Raw genomic sequence first — 19,502 nt, 5'->3', positions numbered from 1 at the left:
GGGTGGTGGGAAGCCGCGCAGGTGAGGGATGTGCTGGCCGCGGCTTCCCGCCGCCCCCATTGGCCCGGGATGGCGAACCACGGCCAGTGGGGGCTGCGATCGGCCGAACCTGCGTCAGCAGGTAAATAAACTGGCCCGGCCCGCTAGGGTGCTTACCCTGGTGACCACGTGCCGAATGTTGCCGACCACTGCTCTTGACCATGACTTTCTTAATCTTTATCCATATAGGACTTTTAGCTATTCCTACTAATACAAACTGACATCTCAACAGGCCCAAAAAGTAGCCATAGGCTACACCATTGAGCTGTATCTAATATAAAATACTTTCTCCCCAGTGAGACTCACTGATTGCTATATTATAATTACATGTTTTCAAGTCTTTATTTATATAGCTTTCCATCTCCAATAGAATTTAGGTTGCTTCTTAAGCTGTGCTATGGAATAGAAAATCTAAGGCTGTATTGTCAGAGAAATCTTGATGTTGCAATAACTTCACAGTGGTATATGGGTTCTGGTTTCAGAACTTAACTGTAGTCAGTCTAAATTGTAAGCTAGTTGCTGTTTGTCCAGCTATACCAAAAGAAGGACAGGAGACACCTGATATGGATTTAATCAGACCGCGACTTTATTATTAGATATATGGGACTACCCAGCAGATAAAAGTGTACAGTGCAGGTAAAACCTGTTTGTTTTTTAATTACCCGTGCAGGGGGCTTCCACCAGCTCCCCACCTTTTTCCATTCAGTTCCCTCATCATACCCAGGGGGCTTTTACCAGCTCCTCCTTTTTTTTTTCCATCAAGGTCCCTCCAGCAAATCCATTGCCAGGACCTTACCATTATCTCCCCTCCCCCCATCGTAGAAGGAGTAAGGTGAGCTATAAGAAGGGGGTTGGCTCCGTGCCTTTCCAACCATAGGAGCCCCAAACCCCACACCGTTCCATTCCTTTAACCAGCACCTCTTTTTTAAGTCCTTTACCAGGCCATTTATCTGGTCACTGGATGCCTTCCCTATGGAGTACCTGCACTGGACATCCGTCACAAGGAGGCACCAGCAATTAGCATTGCTGCCTCCCCGCCACATCTATTCGGGGTCCCAGACATCTTCCAATGGCCTTTTATATGGCATCCCAAAAAACATGTTACCCCCAAGTTTAATAGGTGAACTTCCCTTCCTCCAGGAGAACTCGGCTGTCCTTTGCACTACACAAGGATCATCAAGGACTCCCGCAGCTGGGTTGCCAATGCCATGTACTGCAACACGCCTCCCTTCCTGATGGGCCATATAGGTGACCAGTCTCCCAGATCCTCATATGCCATAGCTCCATAGCTACAGTGTCATCTACTTGAGCTAGTCGCTAACACCTGGTGCAGGCCCCCGCACACCGCTGAACTGCAAACAAGTCAGGGCATCCGCTATGCCATCATCCAACTGCAGGCACATGCCTGGAAGGAAAAGAGATGTTAAGGCTCAAACACTGACACAAATTCGCTCACTAACTTCATAACCTTGTGTGAGGTGGAAGTTTGACCTGCCATGCTGTCATACCAGAAACACATACTTTTATTGGGAGGGAGCTGAAATATGCCCCACTTTGTGTTCCACTCGATACCCAGGTATGCTAATGTAGTGGAAGGGGCCCTCTATCTCATCTTCTGCATGGGGTACCCCCAAATGTTTTGGCAGGCTACCTGGTTCATTGTAGTGTGAACAGAGCCACCTTGTGGGTATGAAAGGTGACGTATTACTCGATATTCCCTTGCAGTGCTGTTGGGGACCGAACCCGGGGGCAGGGAGGGGGGGACCCTTAGGTTCCCTATCAGCAATTGATTATTATTTTTTTAACCTTACATGGGTGCTATTCCCTGAAAAGGGGATACAAAATCCCAAAGTTAACCCCGCCCCCCAAATATGCCATATGTGCTTTATTAGGGTAATATAGGAAACCCTGAACACCTTAAGCCTAACTGGCAATGGTGCCTGTGCCCATTGGACCGCCCCCAGTTTGCCCCCCTACCGGGCCTGTGTTCTGCACCTCATGACCTGCTTCAGCTGAGCCAAACCTGCAGCTGGCATGCCACCCACCCCAATCCTGTTTTCCCCTTGCGATCGTTCCCTACCGCTCTGGCAAGAACGGGCCGAACGGATCCCAAAGCATATCTCGTACACATGCTTGAATCTACAGGGGCTGCGAAAACAACCATTGTTATTAAATGCCCAACAAATATTATGTGACTCGTGCCCCTCCTGAACTTGCAGGGGAAGGAACAGGCCACTGTCTGTGTGAACTCCTGGTCCCTGCAGTCATCCACTCTAACCACAGTGTGTGATGCAGTATGTCCCACCAGATCCCACGTTGTGTTGCTGCCCTTAATTGAAACTGCTCATCATAATGAAACCAAGACATGCCCCCAAACGTAGTATGGGCCCACCTGATTATATCCATATACTTAAACAAGGCTGAGCTTCTCTCCGGATAAGCCTGTACTATCACACCTGCATAGATAAGGAAGGCCACCTTCCCATTTTCCCATGTTTTAGGCACCCCTGGCCACTTGGGCAACTCCTTATTCTGTTTGCTCTGTCCCAGCTTACACTCTGTCAACACCTTGCTATGCAAAAGGGATAATATGTCCACATATTCCCCACTCAGGATTTTATCCTTAGTTTTCCTGAGCAGGTGAACTCCCATTGGGTCAGAAACCCCAGCATAACCGTATTCAGGATAGACTGACCGAGCAACCTCGGTGCCTGTTCCCCACAGTCCCCCCAGGAAGCTCACCTCTATCCCAGGAACTTATACGTCTTAACAAATATGAGTTGACATGTGCCATGGGGTTTCAACCACACCGCTGCCTCCCACCCGTGCGGGGGGTCTGCCCCACCTGCCTGTCTCCCGACTCCCAAACTCGTGCCCATGCTGGGCTTCCCCTGGAAACCAGGCCAGACCCATCACCCACAGATGCCTGAAGTTGTTGCAACAATTGTAGATTAGTTTGCAGCAGCTGTGCAACACCATTAGTGTCCCCAGCAGGGGCGCACCCTCCAGATGGGTCTGATATGGATTCCGGTACTCCCATTCCTGGCCCTGGCCTATTTGTTACTCTGCAAGGCTCACTCCTGTCCCCTTGTGACAAAGTGGGACTGTTCTTAATGTTTCCTCTGAATACTGTAGGGGTGCCTCAGTTTCCCCTATGCATTTCTTAAGTCTCTAGGTGGTGGAATAAGGTGGTGTAATTGTTGCAGAGCAAAGAGGCAGTGTACATAAATGGCTGACACTCTGTCTCCTGGCAACTAATGGCTTGGGTCCTTCCCCCCGCAAGGTGATAGCTAAAGGTGTTGGAGAACAAAGGAATCAGGTGTCCTCCTGGCCTAGGAAAGGGACAAAGCCCAGAGGAGGAGGAGCTGGAAAGGGAGTCAGTTAGGGGCTGGCTGGGGACGTGGAGTGAAGTGCAGACGGGGGTGTCTGGCTCACTGCCCCCCAAAATGGACCCAGCTGAGTGGTCCTGTTCTCTGTACCTACAAGCTCTGTTTTAGACTGTGTTCCTGTCATCTAATAAACCTCTGTTTTACTGGCTAGCTAAGAGTCACGTCTAACTGCGAAGTTGGGGTGCAGGACCCTCTGGCTTCCCCAGGGCCCCACCTGTGCAGACTCGCTGTGGGAAGCACACGGAGGGGCAGAGGATGCTGAATGCTCCAAAGGTCAGACCCAGGAAGATGGAAACTGTGTGAGCTTCTTGCCCTGAAGACAGTCTGCTCACAGAGAGGAGACTTCACCAGAGTCCTGACTGGCTTCGTAGGGAGCAGTTCCAGAGCATCGCCTGGGGACTCCATGACACCCCCTCAAGTACCCCCTGAGATGGACAATTTGAGCCCGGATCCTGCACCTCCCTGAGGCCTGTGCAACCATCACACATTGTCACAATGTAAGGCAGGATATCACCTGTGCCACCTGTCCTCCCAAAATCTGTCTGTTGCAAAGCACACTCACCCCTGGAATCAGCCTCAACCCTGTCTCCTGGGTTCAGTGTAGAAGAACATCATGGTTCTGTAGCCCAGTACACTCTGGAAGCCCCGCAGTGCCTCCCGGCAAGCACCTCCTAGCTGGAATGAGCCTGTTCCTCTCTGGGGAAGTGGTGAGCTTCCCAACTTTCTCTGTGCTCTCACCCTCCTGCGACCATGTGGAGCCATGCTGCCCAGCGTGCCTGCATCCTCTGCTGCCTTGCCTGCTGGGTGGAGAAAGGGGTTTCCAACACCAAAGCTTGCACCTTTAAAGCCTTCCACCCTTACATTCCAAGGGGGTGTCAGTGCTGCAAAGCTGACCAACACCACCTTTTTGCAGCAGTTTCTGATCTTGTTCTCCCCCACTCCATAAAGCACTACTGTCTTCATCCGGCAAGCCCGAACAACGGCCCCCCTACTTTCAGTGCAGGGCGGTCATTCTCAAAGAGACCACAATTATATTGACTTAGTTTAAAAGAAAGTAATGAATGTTACCTACAAACATTTGATGGTGTTCAGCTATTAACATGTTCATTAAAATCATATTTACGTGTTTTTACACATGAACGAAAAAGCACTCTAGAAAAGTATCTGTTTTACTTCCATTGTATAAAATCAGGAATAGATTTAAAAGTTATGTGCATTTAAACACAGCAATCCTGAATAACGTCAGAGTGCAACAAGAGAGGTTTGAACGTCAGCTAATCAAGGAGATAAGCAATTTCTAATTAGTGATTGATCAGATGCTTTCCATTATGACACGCTCATTTATGTGATGCATGTTGGACATAGACTATAACACAATGAAAATATTCCCTCCGAAACTACTGATGTCAAACTCATCCACTAACTACTAATTATCATCAAGTACCATAATCCACTTTTGTTATTTATTGCTTACAAATGCTTCAAATTTGGTAAAAATAAAATAGATACAATTTTCACAATAACTTTACATGAAGTATTGCACAACAAGGCTCTTCAATACACAATAAAGGAGTGTTCAAATCCTCCATGAGGAAATTAACTGTACAACATTCATTAGTTTACCACTATTAAGCAAAACTTCATTTTTGATAAATGTTTAAAATATTTTTTAGATTCTTACAACTTATATTAACATTTACATTTCAGTCTGTATTTTAAACTGAAAAGTATTCAAATATAACAATTTAAATAAAGCTGGCAACTATGCAGCATTGTTTTTCTACCCTACTACAGCATCAGATCTTTTCAAGTCTGTTTACTTCACATAAAACTGGAGAAAGAAAACTAAAAAATAATGAATAGTCCTCAGTCAGCCCTCTGTGGAAAAGAGGAAGATAAGTTTCATGTCTGTTATTATTACACAGACATTTCTCTAGTGGTTCACTTGTGCAGATTCAAACATGAGTAGCTTTAAGCTGCTCTAAATGAATTCTTAGCTCAGGACACAGTTCAGTTAGCAGCAGTTCCAACAAGACCTGAAAAAGAAAAGGAAAATTACTAAGATTAATGTAAACAGCAAATAAGAATTTCTACCTCCTTTCTGAGATGTTCAGATAATCACAAATAATAGGATCACCTGGTTCATCTAGTCCATCCTACATGGGACTATCATTAATTTCCCATGTGCCAATATCATCATGCAGAACAATATTATCTGCATTACCCCAAAACTGATTTCTCAAAAAGATGAGATAGAAAATCAGTTTCTGATTATATGAAAAAGGAAGTTGGAGGAGGGAAGTGGTCAGTGTTGACATAATGTGCAAGATCCTCAGCTAGTGTAAATTGGTGCAACTCTACTGAAGACACATCAACTGACATCAGCTAAGGATCTGTTCCACTATATCTAAGCCCTGGTCTACACTACGAGTTTATGTCGAATTTAGCAGCATTAATTTAACCCTGCACCCGTCCATACGATGAAGCCATTTTTGTCGACTTAAAGGGCTCTTAAAATCTATTTCTATACTCCTCCCCGACGAGGGGATTAGCGCTGAAATCTACATCGCTGGGTCAAATTTGGGATAGCGTGGATGCAATTCAACGGTATTGGCCTCCGGGAGCTATCCCAGAGTGCTCCATTGTGACCGCTCTGGACAGCGCTCTCAACTCAGATGCACTGGCCAGGTAGACAGGAAAAGCCCCGCGAACTTTTGAATTTCATTTCCTGTTTGACCAGCATGGCGAGCTGATCAGCACAGGTGACCATGCAGTCCCAGAATCGCAAAAGAGCTCCAGCATGGACTGAATGGGAGGTACTGGATCTGATCGCTGTTTGGGGAGATGAATCCATGCTATCAGAAATGGTCAACCCAATGGGTGCTTGGTATGGGAAAGGAGGACGCTGCTGTTTGAAACCATTCCCACATGTTATGAAGGTTGAAGAAGCTGAAAGACTGTGGTATACCATGGCTGCCTGCAAGCTGAATTCTGTTGCCCGGCCCTGCGTGTGTGATCATACCAAACCGGCAGGACCTCAATACAAGAAGCAAAATATGACCTTGTACCAAAAGCAGATGTGCTATGTAATGTTAACAGCTTGGTTCACCGTGAAAGAGTCTACCCATTGTTCTCTAAAATGCGTCTTTTTAAATACTCCTCTCCCTTTTTTCCTCCCACAGCTGCAAATGTTTCAGCGCTACCCCTATCATCTCCGTCCCAGAGGCTAACGCAGATAAGAAGGCAAAAAAAAATGCACTTGCGATGAAATGTTCTCTGAGCTCATGCAGTCCTCCCGCACTGAAAGAGCTCAGCAGAATGCATGGAGGCAAACAATGTCAGAGTCCAGGAAAGCAGAAAATGAACATGAGGACAGGAAAGACTAATGAGACGAATGTTGGTGGGAGCAAGATGAGAGATGGCGGTAGCGCGATGAGCGGAGGCAGGATGCAATGCTGAGGCTACTGGGGGATCAAACTGATATGCTCTGGCATCTGGTGGAGCTGCAGGAAAGGCAGCAGGAGCACAGACCGCCGCTGATGCCCCTGTGTAACCGCCTGCCCTCCTCCCCAAGTTCCATAGCCTCCTCACCCAGATGCCCAAGAACGTGGAGGGGTGGGGGGAGACTCCGGGCACCGAACCACTCCACCCCAGAGGACTGTCCAAGCAACAGAAGGCTGGCATTCAATAAGTTTTGAAATGCAGTGTGGCCTTGTCCTTCCCTGCTCCCCTCATCCACCTCCCAGCCCGGTACTTCCCACCTCTCCCACCCCTTGGCTACCTTGGCAGTTATCCCCCTATTTGTGTGATGAATTAATAAAGAATGCATGATTTTGAAACAATAATGACTTTATTGCCTCTGCAAGCGGTGATCAAAGGGAGGAGGGCGGTTGGCTTACAGGGAAGTAGAGTGAAACAAGGGGGCGGATTTTCATCAAGGAGATACAAACAGAACTGTCACACCATAGCCCGGCCAGTCATGAAACTGATTTTCAAAGCTTCTCTGATGCACAGCGCGCCCTGCTGTGGTCTTCTAATCGCCCTGGTGTCTGGCTGTGCGTAATCAGCGGCCAGGCGATTTGCCTCAACCTCCCACCCCGCCATAAACATCTCCCCCTTACTCTCACAGATATTGTGGAGCACACAGCAAGCGGCAATAACAATTGGAATATTGGTTTCACGGAGGTCTAACCGAGTCAGTAAACTGTGCCAGCGCACTTTTAAATGTCCAAATGCACATTCTACCACCATTCTGTACTTGCTCAGCCTATAGTTGAACAGCTCCTTACTACTGTCCAGGGTGCCTGTGTATTTTCATGAGCCATGGCATTAAGGGGTAGGCTGGGTCCCCAAGGATAACTATAGGCATTTCAACATCCCCAACAGTTATTTTCTGGTTGGGAAGTAAGTCCCTTCCTGCAGCTATTCAAACAGACCAGAGTTCCTGAAGATGTGAGCGTCATGTACCTTTCCCGGCCATCCCACGTTGATGTCGGTGAAACATCCCCTGTGATCCACCAGTGCTTGCAGCACCATTGAAAAGTATCCCTTGCGGTTTATGTACTGGCTGCCAAGGTGGTCCGGTCCCAAGATAGGGATATGCGTTCCGTCTATCGCCCCACCATAGTTAGGGAATCCCATTGCAGCAAAGCCATCCACTATGACCTGCACATTTCCCAGAGTCACTACCCTTGATAGCAGCAGCTCAGAAATTGCGTTGGCTACTTGGATCACAGCAGCCCCCACGGTAATTTATCCACCCCAAATCGATTCTTGACTGACCGGTAGCTGTCTGGCATTGCAAGCTTCCACAGGGCTATCGCCACGCACTTCTCAACTGTGAGGGCTGCTCTTATCTTGGCATTCTTGCGCTTCAGGGCAGGGGAGAAAGCAAGTCACAAAGTTCTATGAAAGTGCCCTTACGCATGCAAAAGTTTTGCAGCCACTGGGAATCATCCCAGACCTGCAACACTATGCGATCCCACCAGTCTGTGCTTGTTTCCCGGGCCCGGAATCGGTGTTCCACAGCATGAACCTGCCCCATTACTACCATGATGTCCAAATTGCCAGGGCCCGTGCTTTGAGAGAAGTCTGTGTCCATGTCCTCATCGTTATCGTGATCGCGCTGCTTTTGCAGGTTCTGGTTCTGCACATACTGCAGGATAATGCGCGAGGTGTTTACAATGCTCACAACAGCAGCGGTAAGCTGAGCGGGCTCCATGCTTGCCGTGGTATGGCATCTGCAGGGGATCAGAACAGCAAAGTTGCTGCAGAAGCGGTGGATGACAGCAGATGCTACGAGAATAGATATTTATACCGAACGACGAGAGGACCTGCGAGGTGGATTCATGGCACCAGGAGAGCAGAGTTGCAGCGGAAGCAGTGGATGACAATGGTTTGCAGACCTACTGCACCGTCTGCTGCCAGCAGCACCCAGGACACAACAGCAGTGCTGATGCTGAGCTGAGCTGGGCGGGCTCCATGCTTGCCGCGGTATGGCGTCTGCACGGAAAAAAGGCGCAAAACGATTGCCTACCATTGCTTTCACGGAGGGAGGGGTGACTGACGACATGTACCCCAAACCACCCACAACAATGTTTTTGCCCCATCTGGCACTGGGAGCTTAACCTAGAATTCCAATGGGCGGCAGAGACTGCGGGATAGCTACCCACAGTGCACCACTCCGTGAGTCGATGCTAGCCACGGTATTGACAACGCACTCCGCCGACCTACTGCGCTTAGTGGGGACATACACGATCAACTGTATAAAATCGCTTTCTAAAGATCAACTTCTATAAATTCGACCTAATTTCCTAGTGTAGACATACAGTAAGAGAGGATCTGTATGAGGTGTAGAAAGCAGTAGTAAGTTGCATTTCTGTCTCAAGCGGAAACTACTTTTTTTTTTAAACACCTGTTCAATATGCAAAATTAGAAAGTCTAAATGACCATGTAAATGCAGATTCCCTTTAGTTGGAAAGAAATCCTTAAACCCGTAAACACTTTGCAAAACCTTCTAAATGTAAGAAATCTCAGCAAGAAAACAATGTATTGTTTCTAGGCATATTGACATTTCTGAGACTACCCATTATTTTTATTGTCATAGCATCTTAGAGACCCAGTGATGGATCAGGACCCCATTGTGCCAGGCACTGTACAAACACAAGAAAAAAATCAGTCTGAAAGGTTCTAATACTGAGCCATTAGAATGTTCAGAACTTAGTAAGATAATAAAATTCACAGATAACATTCTGGTTACTCACATATAGCAGATGCTTATTGGCTCTAGTTTCTTGCAGTGCATTGAACACTTTGATTATACCATGACGGGCATTTTGTTGTCCAACAAGGCTCTGTAGAGTATCTGCAACAAACATTTTAGATTGTATTTTCATACTGATGTTGATAAAACGTATCTGCTTACAATTACTTAATGGTAAGTGAACCAGAAGACACCACATACCATGACAGTGGGTTAGAATTCTATAGTAAGGCTCCTATTAAGCAAGAAACTTAAGCACACCTTTAACTTAAAGCATATGAGCTGTCAATGAATGAGATTACTCACATGCTTAAAATTAGGCATATGCTTAAGCATCTGCATCAAAGACCTTTAAAAATCAGAATTTTGTTTATGCTGTTTTGGCAACACCCCCTGAGAGATATTATCAAAGATATACCGGGCATATTAGGTGCTTAGCAGTGCAGAGCATCAGGCCTGTATTCTCATGTTATTCAAATATTCACATACACAATACGAGTAGATAAGTGATACAATTAGTTAAATTAGTTGAAAATATCAGTTTCTGATCATCTGAACAAGTGACTTGAGGGGAGAGAGATGAGCTCAGAGTTTTGCCACAGTGCTGCCTCTCTAAATTAAAAAGCCTACATATCCCCAAATAAAGAGAGCAGTGAAAAAATTTCTAGATGAATTATTTACAATTTGAGTTAAACAAGTCTTATTATGAAGGAAAAACTAGGGCTTTTTTAGTTGACCATTAGCAACATGCAGCACATTCCATTTTGCTACATAAAAAATAAGCCCCTAGACATCCTGTGTTTTTCATGAAAAAGCCAAGTAAGCCAAGTTATGTTAAGCCAAGTATGTATAATGTACCAAACGCCTATTATGATGTGCTTTATACTATATGTCAAATATTTTCCATGCACACCTTGTGTTGTGTTTTGCCTGTTGAACAAAAATTACAAATTACTCAAAAGTGTGTGTATAACAGAAAGCTTAGTGAAGCAATCAAATATATAATTTAATCCTGCTCTATGCAGGTGATGGGGAGATCAGGTAGTAGGGTATTCAAGTTATATTAGATAAAATTTGAAATCTACCTTCACCATTGTCAGTTGATTTACTATTAAATTTCCTAGTCACTAGTTATAAGATGTTTTTCTGGCAGAAAACTATATGCTTATTATTTGTATATTCCCAGATATTCAGCTTCTTTGGAAGAAGATGGTAACAAACTTGAACAAATAGCTACATCTCCTGAGCTTTGGTGCCAGAACACAAATCCCAAAAGTTGATAACAATTCTTGAATAAAGGAGGAAAAGATTACCTTAACTTTGCCTACAATGAAATATGGTATAGCAGAAAAGTAAAAATGCCTAGGTAATCCTCAAAAGAGGAAGAAGCTGCAAGTATTGGCTTGAAAACATTAATATTTATCAACTGAGGGTGTGTGGGAATGTGTTAGGAAGTGGCAAATTAGTAAGTGTGGATAAACCTCTAACCATTTTTCCCTAAAGCTCAAATCAAGCCTTCAAGCAAATCCTTGCAAATTGCTGATACCATATGGATAGTGAATGCATATTGTGTTATTTATATTAAATTATTACAAAGAAAAGAATAATTTCATTTGGGGAAAATGTGTGTGCTCTAATTTTGTGCAGGGCTTTCACATGATGGTGATAGTAGACTCACTCAAGTTTTAACCCTCTATACAAACTCAAGAGCATACAAGTTTTAGTTCCAGTCAACAGAATAATCAGCCATTTACATCCAATATAAAAGTAAGAAAAAAGGGTTCAGTGGGAGGATATTGATTGGCTTGAGCTGAGTAGATAAATGAAGATTTCTGTATTTTTGGTTTCTTGATAAAACAATAGTAGGTCTAAAAATATGGAGAAGGTTGATTTTAGTACATACTAATTACACACAAAAACAATAACTGAATGTTAAGGTTGCAAAATCAAGCATTCAAAAGTTATGAAATGCCAGAATTAGAGTTGCCTATGACCACGTGGTTAAAGTTTGGCAAAGTAAAAAGCAACTGAAATCACAGGTAGCAGTGCTGCTACCTTTTCCACCAATAAAGAGGGATACTGAAACAATAAGAAAGAAAATTACAGGGATGGGTGTTTTATGACCACTAGACACTGAAGAGCATCAGTTTGTAGGGGTTCTTCCTACAGCCAAATGATACTGGCATGCTGTATGTGTGGCACAACTAGGGTGACCAGATGAGAGGAAGAAAATGTCAGGACACATGGGGGGCGGGAGGGGAGGGAGGTAACCAGCGGAGAAAAAAAACCTGCAGTGCAAAATATCGGGACAAATTGCGTCCCCGACCAACTATCAGTTGTGACATGGAACAAATGCCTAAATATCAGAACAGTCCCAATTTTATCAGGACATCTGGTCACCCTAGGCACAACAACAACAGTGTAGAGACAAGCTCCAAATAACTGAAGAACATTCTTAGCATAGTATAAATGGGAAAAAAAATGAGGGTATTTGTCACTAACGGAGTTTTCGGAATAGATTGCCTCTGAAGAACACCACTCTGGGAGACCTGTGCCAAGCTAAGCTTACCTGGAACTATATTATATTAACAGCAGTTAGAATCTAGCCAGGAACATATGGCTCAGCTTCAGTGTGCTGATACCATGTCTACAAAATAAAGCTAAAGAGATCTGATGGGCCATCAGCACTTCTGAAAATCAGGCCACTTAGGTTAGGCTCCTAAATCCATATAGAGGCTTGTAAATCAGAGTATGAAATTTTTGGCCTAAAACATTCTGTTTTGATTGAATGCAAAAGAGATGTAAATCTGTAGGAAAAGCTTAGTGTATTCAGCTAAGCTGCTCAGAAGTGGTTAGAACATGGGACTGGGAGATAGGAATTCTGGGTTATTTTCCTGGTTCTATGCCTAAATTGTTGTATTCTACATTGGAAAAAAGTTACTTAAACTCTCATCTTACAGACAAGAATAACAGGAAGAAGTTTACACAAGTACATAGGCCAGCTATGTGCACAATTTGATGCCGCCAAATCACATAAGTATTGTTTTTTGTTTGCTTTTCTTTTACTTTCTTTAAATTGCATTAGCTTTATAATCTTATTCTAAAAATGATTATTATCTACTTAGTTTCAAAAGTCAAATGAGACATTAAGGAATGACTAGCAACAGTCACTAAAATTTATCTATCACCCTCATGAAAGGGTTCAAACTAAAAACAGTGTTTGAAGGTTAGAAGTAAAAATCAAATATGAGGATAGAATGTGAGGTGGGAAAAGCTGGTTCTGAAATCTCAGCCAGAAGAGAAGAGAGTCAGATTCTACCGACTTTGCTACCAGTTTTTTAATTGTGTTAGACATGGGCATATAAGTCTCATTCTGCACTGAGCAGTGCTCAGGGCCGGCTCCAGGGTTTTTGCCGCCCCAAGCAGCGAAAAAAAAAAGAAAAAAAAACAAAAACCCGTGATCAGCGGCAGCTCTACCGTGCCGCTTTCTTCTTCAGCGGCAATTCAGCAGCCGGTCCTTCCCTCTGAGAGGGACCCGCCGCCGACTTGCCGCCGAAGAGCCTGACGTGCCGCCCCTTCCCCTTGGCCGCCCCAAGCACCTGCTTGCTGAGCTGGTGCCTGGAGCCAGCCCTGGCAGTGCTGCAATTTACTTTCCAGAGGCACTAGAGATAAGGGTTGGGATCAAGATTGTGCCTGTTTTCAGCATTAGAAGGTAGGATCTAAACTGCAAAAAGAAAAATGTAGGGCTAACCTTTACTTCTTTCATATGTGGTTATGTAGAGAAAAGCTGATGTTCTCACCTGGAATGTTTTCAAGTAGTTTTTGCTGTGCTCTCTGTTTTGTCTCCTGACTTTGCTCTTCACCTTTGGATCTTGTTGGGGCTGCTAATTTTCCATTTGGCCAGAAAGCATCTCGGAATACACTGATGTAGTAAACAAGCATTGGCTCGCTGAATATCCAGCTTACTGTGTCACGTATTTGTCTTTAAAAAGAAATTTAAAGGAGAATGTGTAAAATCTGAAGTATGAATTATGACACAAACAAATGGTGGAAGACACAACAAACTTCATAAAATTGTGCCAGTTTATCAGTCTATGATAACAGATGATTTGGCCATTGCGCCCCCCCCCCCCACTTCCTATTCAGCTAGATGCACTCTTACTGGAAACATGGCTTGGGTTGTTCCAAATGTATGATACTGGGGTGTGAAAAAGATGGAACTCAATGCAATTTAAGGAGCACACACATTTAAAGGCGCGGACGGTAGCAGCACACTGTGGGGCCTTGTACAAAGGCTCACTGCTTGGGAAAAGCTGAGGAGGGTGAAGAGCCACACTGAGAAGTAAAATGGTAGTTGGGAACCACACCCTGATAGTATAGGCATATGTTCCAGCTGGATAAAACAGGATGAAGCTTTTCCTGAAATGTACCCAGGAAGCTCCTTCAGAGCCTGTGCTGTAACCATGGTGACTGATAGAGCTGGTCACCTCCTCCTGTGGCTAATTGTATCATCTCAAGCACTCTTTGTTAAAGAACTCAAGTTCTGGGATATAAAACCAGCTCCAGAGCAATGACCTACCATGCTAACTGCTTTGCTACAACACCACAATTTAAAAATCATAACACAGTTTAAATCCTTAAAAACAAACGTATGAGCAAAAAACCCCCAACAATAACAAAACCCCACTCAAAGTGTGCGTGCACAAACACATTCCCTCTCTCAGAGATAAGGTTTTTCTTGCTACCTATTTGCACTATGTGAACATACAAGGGGGAAAAAATCAATTTAAAACTCAGTAAGTAGCGGTTGTCAAAGGCCATTAGTCTATCAGGGCTCAACCACAACATTTCCCATTATTTCTTGTCCAATTTTCCATTAGATAATGTCTGTGGGAAGCTGTTAAAGCAATTCTGGCATGTGCGACTTGAGCTGCTGAAAGGATGATGGGACCAGCCTGTACTGTTATTTGATTTCTGGGATGTGTTATCTACCTATATGACAGCATCACAGCTAAAATAAGGTAAAATATTGCTTTGTCAGATTCTCAGTGATCTTTCACCTGGGTGAAAGTACCGCAGAAATAACTGAAGTTTACAGACTTTTGGAAGTACAATGCTATTATCATAGCTGTCCTCCATTTTCTAATGGAAAACATTATCCAATCGGGTAAAACCAATATGACAAATAGGCCAATTTATTTGTCAGTGAGTAGATTTTTCACTTACGAATAAGAGTTACCATACTTTGACATGGAAACACATTACAGTAATTTTGATGTTTACAAATATTTGGTTTGATTTACTTTCAGAGGTTTTCCCCAAGAAGAATTACAGATTATAATACCAACTCCCAGTGCTCAAACTTTCCCAAAATGGTAATTTGCCAGTATCCTGAGGAGCACATGTAATTAGCATTAGATGGAGCAGATTGCAACCACTTTCATCTTTAATATGGAGTTATGGCCTTCAGAGATTAGGGGGAGATTTTCAGAGGCACAAATGGGAGCTAGTCACTCAACTCCCATTGACTTTCAGAATGACTCCAGGTTTATATAGGGGTAACATCAGGCGTTCTTCAACTTGTTCATAGTGTGGGCCACATCTAAAAAGAGAGAACAGCCCATGGACTATCTCCCCTTCTATTTACTATTGCCTAACATCCCTTAGCAACTACAGCAATTGCTTACACAGAAAAGTAATTATTGAAGAAATATTTAGGGTAAAATCCCTATCCCATCTCTGGCCCTTTACAGGTAAAGTGACAAAGTGACACAGTCTGGCCACGGGGGATTCCCCCGGCCAAACCACTGTGGAAGACTGTCATAAGGCTGCCTTCTGGAGGACCATCTGTCAAGCCCCGGCGCAGGTGGTGTACCAGTGATGGGGGCTCAGCATGCAGTGCCAAAGAGATTCCAAGCAAAGCTGTGACCCAACAAAGCAGCTCACAAGGCTGCAGTAACCCAGGCAGACTTCCAATACGATCTAAATTATGCCAGGATCCACGGAGCCGCTCAGAACTGGGTGGGTAAAAAAGAGAGCTTAAAGCCACCATCGCCCCCCATCGTTCCTGGGAAGCACCTTTCAGAGGTGCAGCACAGACTCTCACCCTTATTGTAGCTTAGCTGTCTTCAATGCAATTTAGCACGGATACCAAGGAGGAGAGCTAGCACAATGCGGCCAACCAGCTACTGATGTACCACCAGCAAGCGCACTAGGCTCCACAATTTGAGAACTTTTGACTTACTCAAACTCGTCTGCTTGTGTCCCCTCTGCTGGCTTTATACCAACACCTTTTCCCAAATCAACAGGATAACAGACTGTGCCAAAATGGGCGATGTTGGTATGGTGGGTCCCGTGCTTTTCTTGGCGGGGAGCTAAGACGCCACTCCTTGCCCCTGCTCTTGGGGTGCCGAGGGTCCTGCTAATGGCCCAGGAAGATGGTAGAGGAGAAAGCGGGGGAGGGGTCTGGATTTACTCCACACTCTGAGCCCAGCCCCTCTCAACACCTGCAGTTTTTTTCCCCTCTTCCCCCTTGAGTAGGGTTACCCTCAGTCCTTAGATGCTGGGGGAGGGAGTTTCCCTGCCAGGTCTCCGTTAGCTCGATTCTCTGGTCTTTCAAGACTCAGCAACACCTCCAAGCTCCAGTCCTCTCTCCTTCCTCACATACCAACTGCCTGAAGCAGGGGATTTTATTAGGTTCCCGACAGGGCCTTAATTGACTACAAGTGCTCCAATTAACCTGTAGCAACTGTCCCTAGTCTACAGGGAACCACGCCTTTATTAGCCTAGGGTTTATATATTTCCCACTCTCCCACTGCTCCCTGGTCCTCCTGTTAGGGTGACCTGACAGCAAATGTGAAAAATCGGGATGGGGGGGGATAATAGGAGCCTATATAAGAAAAAGATCCAAAAATCTGGACCGTCCCTATAAAATTGGGACATCTGTATCACACAGACATTTAAACGTAGTGTTCAAGCTTCAAAAGTTTATGACAGTGGAGAATAACAAATTATGTTTCATTTTAAAAAGTAGTTTTAAAAAGCTTTTCTAGAGCCTGCTCTGGTGATGAAACCAAGCAAAGATCTGTGGAAAGGAAAAACCAAGGTACCTTGACACCAAATTTCTGCTCTGTCGAATAATTATTTTACCACAGGCCTTAGCACCTGGCAGAAGAGCTATATTAGTCAACATTTTTTCAGCCAAGAAACGATAAATTTTTCCACAGCAATTTTCATGAAGAGATTTCCAGCTTTTTACCCAGCTCTATGATGCTGACATTTTGCAGGCCTAAACCTCATGACAACATGGAAAAGTCTTCTTGGAGTCGTAAACCATGCTAATGAAAAATTGACATTTTGGCTTGCACAGGAGCAGTTACATGTTGCTATTTTACCTTACAAATAAATCACACTCATACTGTCTACTTAAAATTGTTTGTCACTTAGGTAAATTTACAGTCTCTTGTACAATGAAACAGCTTAAAATAAAAATCTAGGTTTTAACTCTAGGGAAAATCTTCGTGGGTTCATAAGAAAAGCAGATAGACTAAGAAAATAAAAGCCATTCAAATCAGTATAATGTTTAACTCCTTCAGAAATTACAGGATAGCATCTGATAAGCTGTGAGGTGCTAATTCACTCTTAAGGAAAAAGGAAAAAAAAATTTATAGCATGCCAATTTCTCACCAATTAAATATATTTGCTCTTTTCTAATTTAATTCCACAAATGGCAAATCCCTGTGAAACAATCCTGACTTCAGAACTGTGGTACAGATTATATGAGCAGAACCATAATGCCACACACTTGCCTCAATGGATGGGAAACTTGATGGAACCAGCAGCGATTTGGACAGCCCCAGTAGAAAGGGAGAGGAAGAGAGCACATGCTGGGGGAATTCAGGGTGGCCCCTATTCTTCTAGAGACTCTACCCATTCATTGGGCAGACAGAGATGGAGGAGGGATGACTGGTCCCTGGCTCTCCAATTTCATTAATTTAAACCTTGACTTGGGTCCTTGGGAGCCCCTTCTTGATTCATTTTGTATGTTTGTGTTAGATTCCCCTCTGATCAACATGAGAATAAACTTAATTTTAAGTTGCAGTAAGACAACAATGGCCGAGCCATAACTATATGAACAGAATGTCTATAGAGATTTTCAAATAGTCTGCTTTCAGTTAGTTATTCATACAGCAATGATTCCAGGATCAGAGTTAAAGTAACTGCTACTTACTTGTTGATAGTTCTTCCAAAAGTGACTTGTACTAGTGCAATTAGTGTCTTTCTGACCCACTTAAACACTAGAATAATGAAAAAGGAAAGAAAAGAAAGACCAGACATTCAGTAACTCTCTAGGTTACACAATCATGACCCAAAAACTACGATACATTTATCTACTATTATCTGTATTAATATTTCACTTTTCAAGTTTTACATACATAGTTCTTTCACTTCTGATTTTTTCCCGTCTGTCCTGATATGCTGTTATTTTTGGGCTACTTTATTAGCTCCTTCAACTTTCTAGAAAGAATAAAGGTGACTCCACTGGGATTGCAAGAAATAACACACTTCTTTTAGATTTGGGATATTTGTTCTTGCTGTGTCTGATAGCAGCATTTCCATTTCAACTAGAGATTAAGTCCCAGCCACATATTAAGAGTTACTGTTGTGGTTCACATCCTCTCTAATGTAAACCTGTGTAGCTTGCTGCCCAGAGTTCATGTAATACAGAAGACTTTTGTGGGTAGTGTTTGTAATTCAGCACTGTCATTTTAATAAAAGATTAAACAAATATCTAACACAGTGGGGTGGAATAGTGTAAGCACTGATATTGTAAGTACTGCGTGACACCTTATTTTCAAAAAAACATTAAGGCAGCAGAAGAAACTATTATATTTTTTCTATATGTAGACTGAAAATGCAGTGAGTTTTTATTCTGAATAAGCCTGAACTACCCTGCACTACTTAAAAGAGAAATAAAAGTCTTAAAAACCCATTCAGCAAACTGGACATCATGGAAACCATTCAAATTTCTCACAAAGTTTGTTCACTTCTTTTCTCTATTTATCTGCATCTCAAAAAATTAATTATAAGTTCTCCTCTGCAGAAAGTGAATTACACAAGAAATGAGTAAGTTAGCCACATGGGACTGTCTCTTCAAAATGTGCATCAGTCTCACAATTAAAGTTCTATAATTACTTTTTTCTCTTTCATTTAGAGTCTTCCAGTCATTAGGTTCAATCATTACGTTAGTTATTTTTTTTTATGATTTGACCATGCTGGAGGTAAACTATGGGAGCTTTTCTTGCCCAGAGACCCCCAAAAGCTAGACTGGCCAGAAGAAGAATGCTGTAGCACTATAGCTCATTGTCTGATAAAGGGCCTTTTACCGCTATCCCAACTTGGCCAGCAAGAAAAAAAAAAAACAGTGTGGGATGTTCAGTAGTAGTCAGTGTTGGCCTAACTTTTCTCCTACTGAAGTTAGTGGTAAAACTCCCATTGGCTTCAATGGGAACAGAAATAGGCCAATGTTGAGCCTAATGGTTAGGGTGACCAGATGTCCCGTTTTTAAAGGGATGGTCTCGTTTTTTGGAACTTTTTCTTATATAGGTGCCTTTTACCCCCCACCCGCATCCTGTTTTTTCACAGTTGCTATCTGGTAACCCTACTAATGGTGGTTTATTCTTGTCCAGCAAGGACTAACAATGGAAGTGCTCAAAGGCCTAAGACTGCACTTAGACCTTGCATGACTTGATTCAACTTTGCCACCTTCCTATCAGGGGCCACCAAGTAAAAGTTCACAAATAGAGATAAAA

General features: G+C 43.6%; 1 protein-coding gene across 4 annotated transcripts in view; it reads right to left on the bottom strand.

Annotated features, from left to right (window-relative positions):
• Window positions 1–4,869: 4,869 nt before the first annotated feature.
• The window catches only part of SNX25 (sorting nexin 25), a 172,091-nt gene continuing 157,458 nt past the window's right edge, over window positions 4,870–19,502 (bottom strand). Inside the window, exons 16-19 of one of the 4 annotated variants that reach the window (XM_034771267.1) lie at window positions 17,921–17,987; window positions 13,491–13,672; window positions 9,692–9,792; window positions 4,870–5,464 (exon numbers count right to left, since the gene is read on the bottom strand). In XM_034771267.1, the coding sequence (XP_034627158.1) occupies window positions 5,384–5,464; window positions 9,692–9,792; window positions 13,491–13,672; window positions 17,921–17,987 (431 nt within the window). In that variant the 3' untranslated portion in view covers window positions 4,870–5,383. Of the gene's footprint in view, window positions 5,465–8,625; window positions 8,931–9,691; window positions 9,793–13,490; window positions 13,673–17,920; window positions 17,988–19,502 lie in introns of those variants that run through there. The other 3 variants (XM_034771268.1, XM_034771266.1, XM_034771269.1) reach the window with 3 other exon arrangements.

Source organism: Trachemys scripta, chromosome 5 (genome assembly GCF_013100865.1).
Source record: "Trachemys scripta elegans isolate TJP31775 chromosome 5, CAS_Tse_1.0, whole genome shotgun sequence".
In the NCBI taxonomy this organism is placed as follows: Eukaryota; Metazoa; Chordata; order Testudines; family Emydidae; genus Trachemys; species Trachemys scripta.
This window is presented reverse-complemented; position numbering and strand designations above follow the sequence as displayed.